The 15,117-nt window shown below is 50.9% G+C and overlaps 1 protein-coding gene across 1 annotated transcript in view; it reads left to right on the top strand.

Moving 5' to 3' along the window:
- Window positions 1-14,356, top strand: part of ddx10 (DEAD (Asp-Glu-Ala-Asp) box polypeptide 10) — a 59,270-nt gene extending 44,914 nt beyond the window's left edge. Inside the window, exons 14-17 of the mRNA XM_018736455.2 lie at window positions 920-1,039; window positions 2,801-2,962; window positions 5,815-5,871; window positions 14,011-14,356. Of these exons, the coding sequence (XP_018591971.2) occupies window positions 920-1,039; window positions 2,801-2,962; window positions 5,815-5,871; window positions 14,011-14,148 (477 nt within the window). The 3' untranslated portion in view covers window positions 14,149-14,356. The remainder of the gene's footprint in view (window positions 1-919; window positions 1,040-2,800; window positions 2,963-5,814; window positions 5,872-14,010) is intronic.
- The last annotated feature ends 761 nt before the right edge of the window (window positions 14,357-15,117 follow it).

The raw sequence follows: 15,117 nt of genomic DNA, 5'->3' as shown, positions 1-15,117 counted from the left end.
CCGAAGATGGTGATGGAGGGCGTCCCGCAGGGCCGGGCCTCTCTGCTCCGGGCCCCTTTGCTAATGGGATTACTTTGTCAGTACCGCAGTCCTCGGCCATAGTGGTTGCCGGCGCGGTAATGAACAGCGCCTTCGCTGCGATGCAATTCGTTTTCGTGGCGTTTCATTTCTCACATTCCTCTTCCTTCCTGTCTGCATGCCATACGTGAGGAGGGTGGGAAGGAGTTGCCAAGGAAGGAGACTGCCGCAGTCTTATTACCGCTCACAAGTGGGGTCTCGTCCCTCAAACCCAGCATGCGGATTTCTCACCTTATCTGCGCTGTACTTCGCCTTGCGTCGTGTTTTTTTACGCTGTTTCCCAAGTCAACGTGCTCTTCTTCAAGTGACTGTTGAGTGACGCGGAATAAACGGACCTGAACCGGGACGACTCCATGGCTCACCGGGTACCGTGGGTGCGTCGGTCCGAATCTGGGGTTTCCGTGTTCTCCCTGTGTTTGTGCTGGTGATGTGTTTCACACCAATTGTTGACTTTCCTTAGTTTGTGCTTGTGTGTGTGTGTGTGTGTGTGTGTGTGTGTGAGAGAGAGAGAGAGAGAGAGAGAGAGAGAGAGAGAGAGAGAGAGAGAGAGAGAGAGAGAGAGAGAGAGAGAGAGAGAGAGAGAGAGAGAGAGAGAGAGAGATCATCTTGTGATGGACTGTTGTCCCATCCAGGCTGCACCCTGCCTCGTACCCCATCACGCTATAATTCCAAGGAAGGCTCTGGACCACTGTGATCCTTCATTGGATAATTAGTGAGGGATAATGGATGGACGGACAGATGAAATGGATTGAATTTGCACCTTCATTAGTGATATTTAAAAGTACTGGGCTTATTATTATCAGTTAAGTCCATTATGTAATGATGTTTATGCCTTTTTTAGGATGAGAAGACGACGCCTACAAAAAAAGCTGAAAAGGAGTCCAAGTTCAAAGAAGCCAAGAAAGTGATGAAGAGGAAGTTAAGAGTGAACACCAAGATGGCATTCACGGATGACGGAGAGGTCGGTCTGCACTGGAGTCACTTGTGCTCTTGGGCCAAATTTCAGTTGGGCGTGAGTTCGACACGCGAGACTTGGCACACACGATATGATGTTGGCACTGTGTCCCCCCCTACGCTCTGGATGCTTGTACTCCACTCCCTCATGGGTTTCAAACTAAACAGGTGTGCAGATGTGTGTGGACACTGGAACCCCCCCTGAGCAAAGAAGTAATCTTTTTTCTATTTCAAAGCTTTGTTTTACTTTACTGTAGGTGATTTACACTCCCCTTTCAATGCAAAGTAGGGCTTCTTCCATGAATTGCTAGCATTTACATTTATTCATTTATCTGACACATTACAAACGCTGCATAAAATTTCTGCTTCCTGTTGCATTGATGGTCGCAACCAGACAACCCTCGATTTTGGTAGATATAGTACCACACCTGAAATTGCAGCTCCAGCATTATTATTCATATTAATTAATGTGTCACTTTTCTCCAGAGTGACTTTGAATGTGAATCTGCTAACACCGATTTAACCATTTATACAGCAAGATAATTTTATAACCATCAGTTCAATGTAAGTACTTTGATGAAGGGTACTACAGCTGGAGTGGGATTCGAACCTGGGTCCTTCTGGTGCACGGTGGCAGTTCAAATCACTACACCCTGTGCTGCCCTTTCTGACTGTCCGATGGACTCCGGTAACGCAGCGGCAACAGTGGACTCAATTCCATGCCTTTAGCAAACTATGACCGTAGTGCAGTAACCCAGTTTGCTGCTGTTGTAACCTTGCGCTGCTGAGGAGCACCTGTCCTTTGGGTAAAAACACTCAGTCCTTGTGGTTCTTTCTGGTATTTATAGATACTTGGCTCAGCGCTCAAACAGGGCACACTGACATATCGGGGGCAGCATCGAATGTACGGCCAGCAGCGTCCCTCACCGATGTCACCGTTCCCGCTTACACACGGCCGCGTGGACATCTGGAACTCGCACATTGCGACACGTTGAGTCTTTGAGTGCACTGAGCTCTGGCTTTGCTTACCTTTAAGGGTGAAACAACACCTTGACGTTAAAAATCTGAAATCTGTGAACCGTTGCGGAGCTGTCGTGTTGTGGCTCCTGTGTTACGAACGTTCAGGTTGCGAATTTTCAAAGAATTTCCAGGTTATTTTATTTTTTTGTAGCATTTTCATTTTAACACTGAGTTCAGCTCAGTTCTGTGGTGTTTACAGCTCATGTCTGGCGTTTCAAGTGTCGATGATCAATAAGAAAGAGGAGGAACGCTGCACGTATTTTTGAATTTGTCGTTTGAATAGTAGTACGTAAAGACCATGTACTCATTTTCAGTCATTTAGTTTTCATTGAAATGTTGCTTGAAGTCACTAAATGTTACAAAATACTTTGGCTTTTTTTTTATTATTATAGCTATATCCAAGACTTTTTCAGAACCTTATCTCTAATTAACTGAAGTTAATAAACAGATAATGAAATACATTTTACAGACAATTTTAAAAAACATTATTTTTTATGAGAGATTTTCACAGAACCTAGGAAGTGTATAAATCATGAGACATCTGTTGTTAAGCTTTCATTGGTTGTGTCGTGATTGAGGTGGATTTGGAGTTACGAACAAATCGGTACAGACAGACTTCTGCTCCCAGCTGCCCTTGTCCTGCTCGTAATAGACAGTCGGGGTGGGACCTCATCATCGCCGCAACCCTGAGGTCTGTGGCTGGAACCCGTCGGTGAACCTGCTCTGCTCTCTGCCCTCACGCCTCCAGGTGGTGCAGCAGTGGCCGCCGATCCAGAGGGCCGCCGTGCCGGCCCCCGACGAGGAGGAGACGTCCGGCATCAACATGGACGAGGCCCGCGAACGGCTGCGCAGGGAGGACCAGGAGTTCGACAAGGAGGAGTACAGGCGCAAAGTGAAGGAGAAGCACAGGGTAAGAGGGTGCGGGGACGGCGGTGGGCGCTCCGTGTGGATGGGTGGCGGAACTGCACTTTCGGGAGCCTGCCTGGGTGCGGCCTGGTGTGGAGCAGCTCCGCCGGCTCCCAAAACCAGGTTACAACCAGCAGCCGTCCGAGATGGCTTCTCGCCCCGGGGTTCGAGTCAAGTGTCTTTTACAAGCATCGCAGCAGTTTTCGTCCTCAGGGTTTTCTGATTTCTCTCTCAAATATCTCTGAGGTGCCTCATCTGCCAGGATGGTTAAGCGTGCCAGCTGCCCCGTCGAGGCACTCCTTTGTACGGGGAATTACACTTTCCGGGCTAGTTCTGACAAAAAAAAGAAGTGTTGCAGATCATTAATATAATTTGCAGTTTGTGCCGATGGGCCCCGGAGGCGGGTTCCTCCCATCGCCAGCCAAGGCGCCTTTATTACTGGGGAACGATTGAGGAGCTGCAGCAGCCAGATGGAGTTTTGAAGGACTTTCCCAGCTTCAGGGGTTCTTGCTCTTAGTGCACTTGGGTGCAGAGAAGCTCTTTGCTCCTGATTTATGCACATGTTTCGTCTCGAATGTTCATCGCAGAGAAGAAGTCCAGTGTAGTCGCACTGAACGCATTCGTCATTTAGCCCGTGATCCTCCTGTCTTACCGTTGTCCTGAAAGCCTCCCTCCTTCTCCACGAGCCCAACTGGTTTTTTTACTCTTGTTTTCTTTCTGTTGTCCGGGGCCCCATTCTGCTTCCATCAGGAGACGGGCTTTATTTACAGGGGTGCTGGAGCCGTGAGATGAGCATGGTATCGCGCCGGTGTGAGCGTGGCCTCGACAGATTCCAACACGCTGGCACATACCGAGCAGCCCAGCACGCGATAGGGACACAGCCCTCAGGGTCCGACGCTGCCGTCTGTTCGCTCGCTGGGCGGGGAAGGGCAGATATTCACACGGACAACAATTTACAAGTACATTTATGTGAAAATGCAATGTACTCAGTGAGCAGAGCCTTCTCTGCAAAGTGACACACAACTCGTGAGTAGCAAAAGTGCATCAACAATAGACAAAGAGCTTTGGAGACAGACACAAGGTTTTCCAAGCGCAGTCACTTTTTCCAACACCACATGCAAGCTTATGGAGCTTGGTTAGGAGATGAGGAGGGAAGCGGGCCTGAAAGAGATGGATTTCAAACCGTTGAATGTTGACTGGGATTCAGCAGCCCTGAGGGTCTCAGGGAGCTCAGTCCACCACATGGGGAACATCAGCTACTGAGAAGCTACAGACTTTGAATTCTGCACCCCTGTGAGTGGAACGACCAAGCAGTCAGAGGTGGATCAGGTCCTCTAGGTCCTTTAAGTATCAGCATGCAGGTCCTTTAACCGTCTTGTAGGCCAGAAACCACGGTGCTGGACTGGACACTGGCAGCTACAGGAAGCCAGAGCAGAGAGACGTGGAGAGGAGTCTGGCTGCGAGAGTCCAGTCGACTTTGTGTGTTTCAAAGTCCCTTTGCCTGCACCCTCACGAGTGACGCCTCGCTCGGCGTTTGCACCTTAGCCGTTTCCAGCGGAACATGCAAAGGAAACGAGCTCTTTCTGCTCTCCAGAAAGAGGCGCGCGCGTGCACACACGTGGAACGTGGATCAGACAACACGCATCGCGCTGGAAGGAAGGGCTCGTTTTCAGGCCATACCGGGTTCTCACCCCGTTGTCGTTCAGTAGACGTCAGTGTGTGCGCGCATTGCGGCCGTTACCTGAGCCACGGAACGGATTCTGTTCATTTCCTTTGCTGTGCTGATATACAGTTTTTTCCTTTGTCTGGCATTTGGTCATTTCCTGTGGAGCGCAGAGCTGCGCTGAGCAGGGAAGGATAATACTGACGAAAACAATAACAATTCTGCTAATAATAGCAGTAACAATAGTACTAGGATTCATAGTAATAATAATAACAGTGATGATAATGATGGAAATGATGATGTTAATAATGTGACACACAGCATGTACTCCTACCTGCTCTCACGGTCCTGCTGCTGCCAGCGCACTAGAAAGTGAAGCCCAGCTCTTAGGAGCACACTGTACACTGTACCGACACACACAGGACACCTCATCGCCACTACATCTGTTTATTCTCGTTAAATCGAGTTCTTGTTTAGCTATTTAGAGATGGGGGGGCTGCAGCAATTCCCTCTAATTCTGCATCTCAAAAAAATTAATGTTTTTAAATGTATGTTTGAAAATGAGTTTTAATGGTCAGATTTGCTAATTTTGTTAATATTAAACAGGGTTTAATTTTTCAGATTAACTGACTTCATTCATTTTAAAATTTAAAAAAAAAAAGTTGTACAGCAGTGTTGTTATGCGATGGACTCCCCCTCTATGTGCTCACAACCAGAGGAGCTCAGTGTGTTGCCGTCGCTCTCGGGCTGTGTGTCCCGAGGGCACAAGTGCTGTGAGCTGATATAGAGCAGAGCCGAACCGCTGAGCGCCACCCGATCGCGGAGGACGTTTGGGTACTTTCGGTTCATCCCCCAGCTCGTCCCCTAGCTCGTCCCCCCTGCCCGCTTTGTGATGCTCCTATAGTTTGGGAAATGGTTGCACTTCCCGTCCCGGTTGTTCCGGCTCCTCTGCTCTCGTCCCTCAGACTGATCTTTACTCTCTTGACAGGCTCCTTCCTTCCCCCTTGCTGCGGGGTGGGGGAGGTAGCCAGGTCTCATGTGGGTTTTCCATCCACCAGGGCTGCTACTTTTCTCTGTGTGTATGTGTGTGTCCTAAGGACCCCATCGCCCCTCCCCTGTTCTCATTGTTCTCTAATAATGAGTGTGGACAGTTCTGATGGACATGTGTTGTCTCCTTGTCCCGTGTCGAACAGGAGAAGAGGCTCAAGGAGAAGGCAGCGCGGCGGGAGGCGAGCAAGCGCCACCTACAGGTGAGTGCGGGGTCATTCAGGGTGGGCACCTTGATCGGGAGCCTCAGTCGTAGTCTCGTTAACGTGTGTGTGTGTGTGTGTGTGTGTGTGTGTGTGTGTGTGTGTGAGAGAGAGAGAGACAGAGCAGTGGACAGTGCGAGTCCATCGCCCTGCACTTCTGGGACAGACACACATCTGGACCTCTGCCGCACAGGCGCTTCTGATACCAAACGAACGACAGTGACGTGTTACAGAAAAAGCAAATGATTTTTTGTTACAAATATTTTGAAAAATGTTGGATTTATCTTTGTCACACATGGAAATGTTTTATTTTTGTGGTTCAGTGAATTTTAGGAGACATATTTACAGTGACACAAGTACGCGGCAACCTGGTTCAGGTACACGGCCCCGTGAGGGACTGGGGTTTAAGTAGAGCCCTGCGTGTAACACCTGTGCAGCGAGGAGCGAGATGCACCCCCTCACCCCCCCCACCAAGCCCTCTCCCACTGTGAGCTGTTTACTTGGATTTTACTTGGATGTGCTCTGCCAGCGGTCACAGCCACATGTACAAGTATAGTCACAGGTACAGGTACTGGGATGCGCTCAGTGAAGCCTCTGGCGCTGTGGGCTGGAGAGGTGCTATGGACACCGTGGACACGGATAGACGGCCCTCCCCAACGAACAGTGTTTACTCTGCACCAACACACAGCTTCCCCCAGTCTTTTAATTTCCTGCTCAGTTATGAAAGGCCCTGCGTGGCGCTGCCCTTTGCACCCCCACCCCCCGCTGTCCCCGGGGGTTATCGTCCTCGAATGACAAGAGCGGCTGTGGCTGTGAAGGACACGAATCCAGAAGGTCGCTTGTGCAGCTCCTCAGAGATGACTTGCTGTCGTAGCCTCGAGCAAGGTACTTAACCTGGATTTACTTGCTCACTCGGTGTCCTTAATGGCTTGTCCTTGGCGTGTCCTAGTCTACGCTGAGGTCACGTGAAACCGCTTTGGGCCGTGTGCCTGCATGCAGCTGCTAGCGGACTGCCAGCAGGTGGAGCTGCGGTTAGAGGAGCTGCCTTGCGCTCGGAGGACTGGCGTTAGAATCCCACCTGCTGATGAAGGTTCTCACCCTGCGCTGAAAGGGTCCACATGAACGTGCCGTATCAAGTGTCAGGTAAACGGACGAGAAACAGAAGAGTAAACACACCTGGGCACAGTCTCTCGCACACTTTTTAAGGCACAAACTGCGGTTTTGTCGACTCCCCGGGGTGCCCTTCTGGGACCCCTCCCTCTGTGGGCTCCCTGTATGGCCTCTTTTACTTGTTCCTGTGGACGTGAGGTATGATCTCGTCCTGCTTCTCAGCGTGGCTAATGGGCCGCACTCCCAATGCACAGACGCCGCCTCATTCATAAACCATGAGGCACTTGGTGCACGGCCACGTAAACGAGCGCAGAGCGTTCGGCCGAGGATGAACAGCTGGGCTGCAGCCCCCTCGGCGCCGCGCTGGAGAGTATGGGGGATGTGGTACCCTGCAGCGCCAGTACAGCTGTTGAATATTTCAGTGTTAATATTTGAATTTCTGCAGTGTCAATATAATAGCAGCCCCCCCCTGCCAGTGAGAGGACCAGGGGCGTTGGTGGAGGGGGGGGGCTTCTCTTTGGCTTTCCTTCTTTTACCCTCACTCCATTCTCCCCTCATCTCTGTTCCATGCATATAATATATATAAAATATATGCACATCATTTAATGCACTCTGTGTGTGTGTGTCCATTGGAAGCACGCACGCACGCACGCACTCTGCTCGGTGTCCCAGCCTTATTGCACTTAGTGATGCTCTGTGAGAACTGACTCATTTATAAGAGGAGAAAGGAACTGGTGGTCTTGTTCTCTTCGCTTCCTGTGAGCTCAAGAGCTCTTGTGTCTCAAGGAAGGGGCTCCAGTCAACCTTGGGTTCTCTAACACTGAGTCGACACACGTGTGTGTGTTTTCCTGCGGGGTCGCTTGATGTCCCGCGTGAAGTTGGGCTCATTTTGGGACTCCTGTGTCAGCGACCGTCTCCCATCTCTCTCGGAATATTGCGAGAAACGCTGTCCGTCACATCCGCCTTTACCCAGAAACACTACTAGTCTGTGCACCAGTGGAGGAGGGATGGTGGGATGCAGTGATTTGGGGCCTTTTTACGGGGCACCTGAACATGGAAATTGTCTGTAGGGAAAACACTTGAAGATATTTCTACGGCCTTGTGCTTCTTACTAACTGGAGACGCACGTGGCCCCTGGTACAGTGTGGAGCGGTGTGGGTCACGACCTCCACAAAGGAGTTTCCCAACAATGTTGGGTTCAGGGCTCTGTCGCCGAGGGGCCTTGTTGCCGAAATAATTTTCTGATGGCTGCTAAATGTAAATTTCTGAATATGGAATCCAAAGCCCTACCTTCCTGCGTGTAAATAAATGTTGAGCGTAATCCGTCTGCAGCACCAGCCTGTGTGTGTCATCCATCAGGAAGCAGCAGTGGTCTGCAGCTGTCGGCCAGCTCATGTGAATGTTTCCTCCGTTGCCATGGAAACGTCGTAACGCGAACGGCACAGAAGGCGTAAATGAGCACTATGACGGGGCTGCTGGGCCCTTCATTATTCCTGCTATCTTGAGCGATGAGACAAACGACAAAAATAGAGAGGTGGGTGCGTGAAGCGGAGTGTATCGGCTTCACCCGTTTCATACCTTGAAGCGTGATGAAAACAAACGGTAAAGGTGTGACAGACAGCTGGAATTAATTCTCGACTGAGGGGAGATGCTGCACCGCGGAGCTGCTGCTCTCATCTTCTTTGCCTCCTCCAATAACTTGTCTCCATCGCACTTCGTCTCTCTCTCTCATACGCAGCACGGGAAAGGATGAGCATCAGCAGAAATGTTGCTCACCATTTCTGGCTGTAATGAGCGTGGGGGGGGTGTGTGTGTGTGGATGCCCAGAATACACACCCTTTCACAGTATTCAGATGTACACATGGGCCCTGTGTAGTTGTTTTCCTGTGTGTATAGAGTGACGGTGCATAGTAGTGAGGAGCCTCTGTCCTGCTCCCTCGTGACGGTGTATTATTGTATCCTTCGCACCCATGACTAATAATTTTTGTTTTGAAAACGGCTCCTTTGATGCCCGTTTCCTACTCGCCACGATAACATTTGAGCGGCGCTTTGTTTACCCATAATTGTACCGTGCCGGAGCACGTTTACCCTATGGATGCTGGTGCTGGCCCGGAACCAAACGAACGGGCGTTGGACGTGAGCGAGGCGCTGTTTCATCGTCGTTTACGGTCGCTTCACACACACCGTCGCCTGCGCCATTCTGACGTCGTGCCACATGCTACACTTTGCCGCCTTTGTTGGGTTCAAGTTGCGATCGGCATCACGAAACCCAGACTGGTGACCCCCGGCGTGTGTTCATACCGCGCCCGTCATGGTCCCTCATTTTGCCCGCTTCACACGTGTGCGAATGAGGGTACCGTGGAGCACCGATCAGTCATGTCAGCAGCAGCAGCAGCATCTGTCTGTTGTGACCCATGGCCCCCGTCGCAATGGCTCTGTCTGCGGTGCTTGTACCCGGACCTGCGCTGTACGTCCGCGACCGTCGGTCTTCGCACTTCCCCCCCCCCAACCCTTCTAAGATGAGGTCATGGTCAAGGAGTTTTCTGTGGTGGATGTGTGCATGTTGATAAAACTTCAAAATAACCGAGCAACATCAGTGTAGCAGTTTCAGTAAGAGTACAAGAAATACTGCGGTAATAGTACAACTGCACTTCTTTGGTTGGTCCTTGGAAGGACTGAAAGGCACAGTGCATTGCAGTAGGAATTTTCTTGTAAGATATATTCCAGAATTTAAAGAAAGACAAAATGTAATACAGATGATTGAAAAAAGAAAAGAAAGGTGAATTGAAATATTTGAAGCGATCAGCGAGCGTCCAGCTCTCAATACGGTTACATGGCTACTTTGCCACATTGTGCTCTTCTTGATAACATATTAGCCCAGTGGCTGCGAGTCACTCGTTGCATTGAAGAGGCCAGTTGCCCACACGTCGATTTGACGACCTGAGGTCAGGGCGCGATGTCCGGCAGCGTCCGAGTGCCTTTGACGCGGTCTCCGCGCTCACGCTCCAGATGCTCTGTCTCCCGCAGCTGTCATCTCCAGCGCGGTGCCAACGCGCCGCCATATGTCCCCGGCAGGACCGCGGCTCCACATGCTTCGCTGGCTCCTTCACGTCACACCAAAGTAAAGTGAAGTAACGGTGGAGCGAAGTTCATCTCCGTTCTTCCTCCCACTTAGCGCCCAATGCAGATTTCCCAGTTTCCGCTGGTAGTGAAGCAGCTGCCGATGGAGCGCTGATGGCGCACCGCTGATGATGTACTGGCGCTCCGCTCCGTTGCCTGATTTAGAGCAGCTGTGCGCCCCTAGAAGGGATCTCGATCGATGGCGTCGCCCTCTTTGTCGAGAACATGTGTTCCTTGTCCACCCCCGCGGTCCGGTTCGAGCTCTCGACGGAAAGGAAGACAGATGACCGCTGAGCAGGAACCGCTCCCCCCCATCAGTGTCAAGAGCCTCACTTTTCACATAGATCGCTGAGGTCCGTCGTCCTGTGAGCAGAGAACACATTTGTTTTCTCCTTCCATCGTCCTCATGTTGCACGCTTTCAAAGATATAAACATTCTCCTTTTTTTGTTTCCATTTTTCTTTTGTTGCTATTTGTTTGCATTGGAGGTCATCTGCACCTTGAAAAGGAAGGACTGATTATGGCGTACACTCTCTGTCCACTTTATTAGGTACAGCTGGCTAGGATGGACTGGTGGTGGCAGTGTGATGTTCTGGGGAGGACTGTTCTTGGCACAAATTAACTGAGGGGAGATGCTGCACCGCTGAGCTGCTGCTCTCATCATCTTTGTCTCTTCCAATAACCCATCTCCATCGCGCTTCCACACGCACACAGTCACAGAGCACAGGAAAAGATGAGCATCAGCAGAAATGTCCCTCACTATTTTTGGCTGTAATGAGCGGTGTGTGTGTGGGGTAATTTCTCAAAGTACCAAATGTTATTGCTGACCAGGTTCGTCTCTTCATGGCCCATCAAGTCTTTCTCAAACTGAATGTGTCATGACATGGAGTCCACATCATCTCAGGATGGTTCCGCCAACATGACGGTACCTTTACTTTAGTGCAGTGACCTCCTCAGTCCCCACCTCTCAGGTCAGTAGAGCATCTTTGGGACAAGGTGGAACACAAACCAGGAACCCTGTAAATGTGTCCACCACCTTGTTGCTGAACCCATGCTGTTGTGGAGGCCAAATGGGGTCCCGCCCAGTATCGGCAAGGGGTGCCTGGTAAAGTACCTAGACGTACCTAGCTGAGAGGAAGTATTTGGGCACTTAAGAGTTATAAGAATTACCACTTCTATGGTCACAGAGTGAAGCGCAAGCATGTGACACTGAGGGGACGTGTCCCTCCACACACATTTAGAGGGACTGCTGTCGTGACCCTAAAATGTACTCTATTCCTTATGAAGCTCCTTTCCTTACCACATCTTGCGAACACTCCTACAGAAGCGAGCTCCAGGCAGTGCTGATGTCCTTACAGTATTGAGGAGCCCCGAGCAAAAGCGTCTTTGTCACAGCATGTGTCTTCAGACCCTTTATGAGGGGCTTAAAGTGCGTGCGCCTCCTCCCAGGCCTGGAGACACGGAGCAGCCGTGACGCGGTCCGACCGGTGCCGTGCGCTGGCACGTCTGCATTCCAGCGTCGGCACCAAGCGTAGCGGGCCTCGCGGCGCTTCCCGCTCCCTCTGCTGGCATCAGAATTGAGCCCCCCCACTGCGAAATAGATACAGTAAATTGGGCCCGGAGCTGGCGGAGGGGTGTTTACGTGGTTATACATTTAATTTTCCCTGGTTCACCGTCCACTGTAATTTCTGCGGTTTTCCCTTTCGAACAGCGGGTGGTACAGTGGTTAGAGCTACTGCCTGGCCCCGAAGGTCGCAGGTTCGAATCTCACTTCCAATTGTAGTACCCCTGAGCAAAGTACTTACCCTCAATCGCTCTAGTAAAAATTAGCCACCGGTATAAATGGGTGGACAATTGTAAGTAGTGTAACACTATAAGTCACTTTGGAGACAGGAGTCAGATAAATGAATAAATGTAAATGTTTTCCAGCGTTATTAGAGGAACGACCGACGCGGTGTCAAAATACCTAAAGGATGCACTGACTGCACGGCCAGGTGTGTCCACGTGTGTCCAGAGCGTTGCTGCGTGCGTGCATGTGTGCGTGCGCTCAATCAAAATGAAAGAGGGTGTAGCAGCAGTCGTCGTGTCGGCCTCATGATGCCAGCAGTATAAAGAGTAAAAGTATAAATCGTTTGTTCGCATCGCTCTCACGAGTTGCCCGAACTGCCTTTGTGTTTATTTTCCATATGAAATGTTTGCTCCGCACTTGAAATAAAGCACATGAAGTCAGTGCAGTCGAGCAGCTGTAGGTTACTCTAATTTACTCTCATTTGCGCGGCGGCGTTCTGACTGAAGCTGTAATTACGGGCGGCACAACTATAAATAGTTTCGAAAAGCCTCCCAAGTTGGAACTGCTCTTGTGGAATTTCGAAACACTTTCGTTGAAGCAATAATAGGAACTTGAGTAAGGGCCCATGTTCAGGTCGCACACGTTTACTCACCTGAGTCATTTTGAAGTGTCTTTCCCTCTTGAAATGTTACCGCGTTCATTTTTTCGAAGCGTCGGTTCGTTCGCCACATTTGTGCTGCTGCTCACAAGCTCCCGGCAGGCGTGTCGTCCTTCGTACGTGTACAAGGTCATTTATACAGCTGGGTAATTTTATTGTGTTACTTGAGGGTAAGTACCTTGTCCAAGGCTAGTACAGCAGGGCCTGGGATTCAAACCCGCATCATTTGAGTGCACAGTGGCACCTCTAACCACCGCGCCCCCTGCTGCTCAGAGAACTCGGCCGAGGTGCTGAGCTACGCCAGGGCGGTTGTTGGTGTGAACGGAGGATCCTGGAGTGCGGTATCGCCTGCGTGGCAGGGAGAAGGTCGTGGAGAAGGTCCTGAAGAAGGTCGCGGAGGTCCGCAGTTGATCCCGGCAGCGTGGGCCGTGCGACAGGGGGCGCCCTGGACAGAACGAATGTGAGCGAAGACCCAAAGTGGTTGTGCAAAGCAGGATGGCGCTGCAGCACGCGACCAGCGCTCCCGCATCTCGGGTTCCACTCACACTCTATAATATGTTGTATACAACTTCTATTGTTTTATCGTTTTCCGGCCACCATCCGGGTACGGCAGCGAAAAGGTCACCGCGCGAACGTCACGCACACGGACAGCAGCCTGTTGGGGTGATCGCCGGCCCATTAGTGGGCTACACACACACATTCGCATCCCTCGCTGCTCCTTTGAAGAACTGCACTGGGCTCTTGTTCTTCCTTTAAATAGTGATCATCCAGTTGATTGATCTCCAGTATTTTTGTGCGCGTGTGTGTTCCCACGTACGCTGTATGGACACACTGCAGGCAGGTAGCCATGTGCTCTACGCACTGACGTGTTTTCTCACGGGGTCCACAAAAAACAAAAACTGATTCTCAATTCTGCCCCCAATATGGTAGAATGAGCTCCCTGTGCCCCTCAGGGCTGCTGAATCCCTGTCAACATTAAATGAGGGTCTCAAACCATCGCTTTCAGAACCACTTCTGTCCTGATCTGACAGCTTCATGAACTGGACTCCACCTGTGACCGTCAGTGCTCGCTCGCTCTCTCACTCACTCACTCCACTCTGCGTGTCTCAGGTGGTTTTCCTGATGTTCATGTGCTTCTCCTCACTCCGAGTTGTACCTTTTTTTGGGGAACAGTATCTGCTACATGAGTGCAGTAAATAAAAGTGTGTGTGTGTTGGTGTGATGCTGTCTAGTGTCTTGACAGCAGAGTGTTTTGCAGATGTAGCTCACGCTGCTCCTGATGGTGAGCACATGTTCTCCTGCAGGCCTCCTTTGTGCTGCAGGTTTAGGCCTTATGGTCATCAGAACTGAGAGCTGTGGGGGTCCAACCCCCTCCCCCCACCGGAGCCACCAACCATTGATTGGCTCCGCCCCCCAGGTGGTCCATCCATGTCCTGACTCATCCACCCCTCACTCTGTCGCAGGAGAGCAACGCGGGGTCTGCCGACGAGTCCGAGGAGGAGCTGGTCGCCTACCTGGGCGGCAGTGATGACGGAGAGGAGTTTGACCCCAGCACCCTCCCGGACCCCGACAGGCACAGGGACTCGGAGCAGGACAGGTGAGCAGAAACGGTACCAGCGCGACCCGTGGTCCGGAGTGCTCCTTCTTACTGCGGTGTGCCTCACCTGAGAGCGGAAGTGCTCGGGGAGGTGGGCGCGCACCTTTAGGGTATGGGTTCGAGTCCCAGGAGGCGCCGTGCTACCCTTCATTTGAGGAAGGAAAGAAAAGTGCAGTTCATCACCACGTGACCACACCTCAATGTTGGAATGACCGGGCAGTCTGTATTTTTTAATAACGTTGTTTAAAAAGTAACTATTCCAAGTGATTTGAAAAAATACATAAAATGTTAAAACATTTAATTTCTTTGTAACAACTTTACTGTCGTGTCAGCACGATTCTTGTATTGTTGTTAGTCTCGGTACTTGGTCTTCAGTTTCCACAGAGGCTGCTGCGCGTTCCGTTTTTAAAACATGGCTTTCAAAAAATTAATAATAATGTTTTGGACCATGCAAGAACAATATAAAAGATTCCACAGGCACTTCCTGGGAAATGTTGAAATGCAAGAGGGGTGCAGCTGTGCACTTTGGATTGGCTGTAAAAGAACAGTAAACACGGTAAAAGTGCGTTCCCACGAGACGCGCCCTGCGGCCGGTGCCCGTTCGCTCTTTTTCACCGCCGCTGCCAGCTTCCCCGGCGACAGATTTCTGTGCTGCGGCTTGTTTGGAGTCGTCCTCGTTCTGCTCCCGCCGTCCTCGCCGAGCTGCGACATTTCTCTCCTTTTGACACTCGCCGTTGCAGTCGGAGCCCAGCGCCGCCTGCGGGGACCACATAAACACACCTGCCATATGTTGGAGAACATTATTATAGTACCTCTATTAATCCACTTAATTAGGGCCATCAGCCGCGCAGCAGGGGGCGTAATGGTTAGAGCTGCCGCCTTGTCCCTGAAGGACCCAGGTTGGAATCTCCCCTCCGGCTGTAGTAGCTAGTCTGTTACAGGACTTTTAGTTTATTACCTTTTATTAACACGA

The sequence above is a fragment of the Scleropages formosus genome, chromosome 3, assembly GCF_900964775.1.
Source record: "Scleropages formosus chromosome 3, fSclFor1.1, whole genome shotgun sequence".
Classification (NCBI taxonomy): Eukaryota; Metazoa; Chordata; class Actinopteri; order Osteoglossiformes; family Osteoglossidae; genus Scleropages; species Scleropages formosus.
The sequence above is the reverse complement of the archived record's forward strand: the minus strand, read 5'-3'. Positions and strand labels throughout refer to the sequence as shown.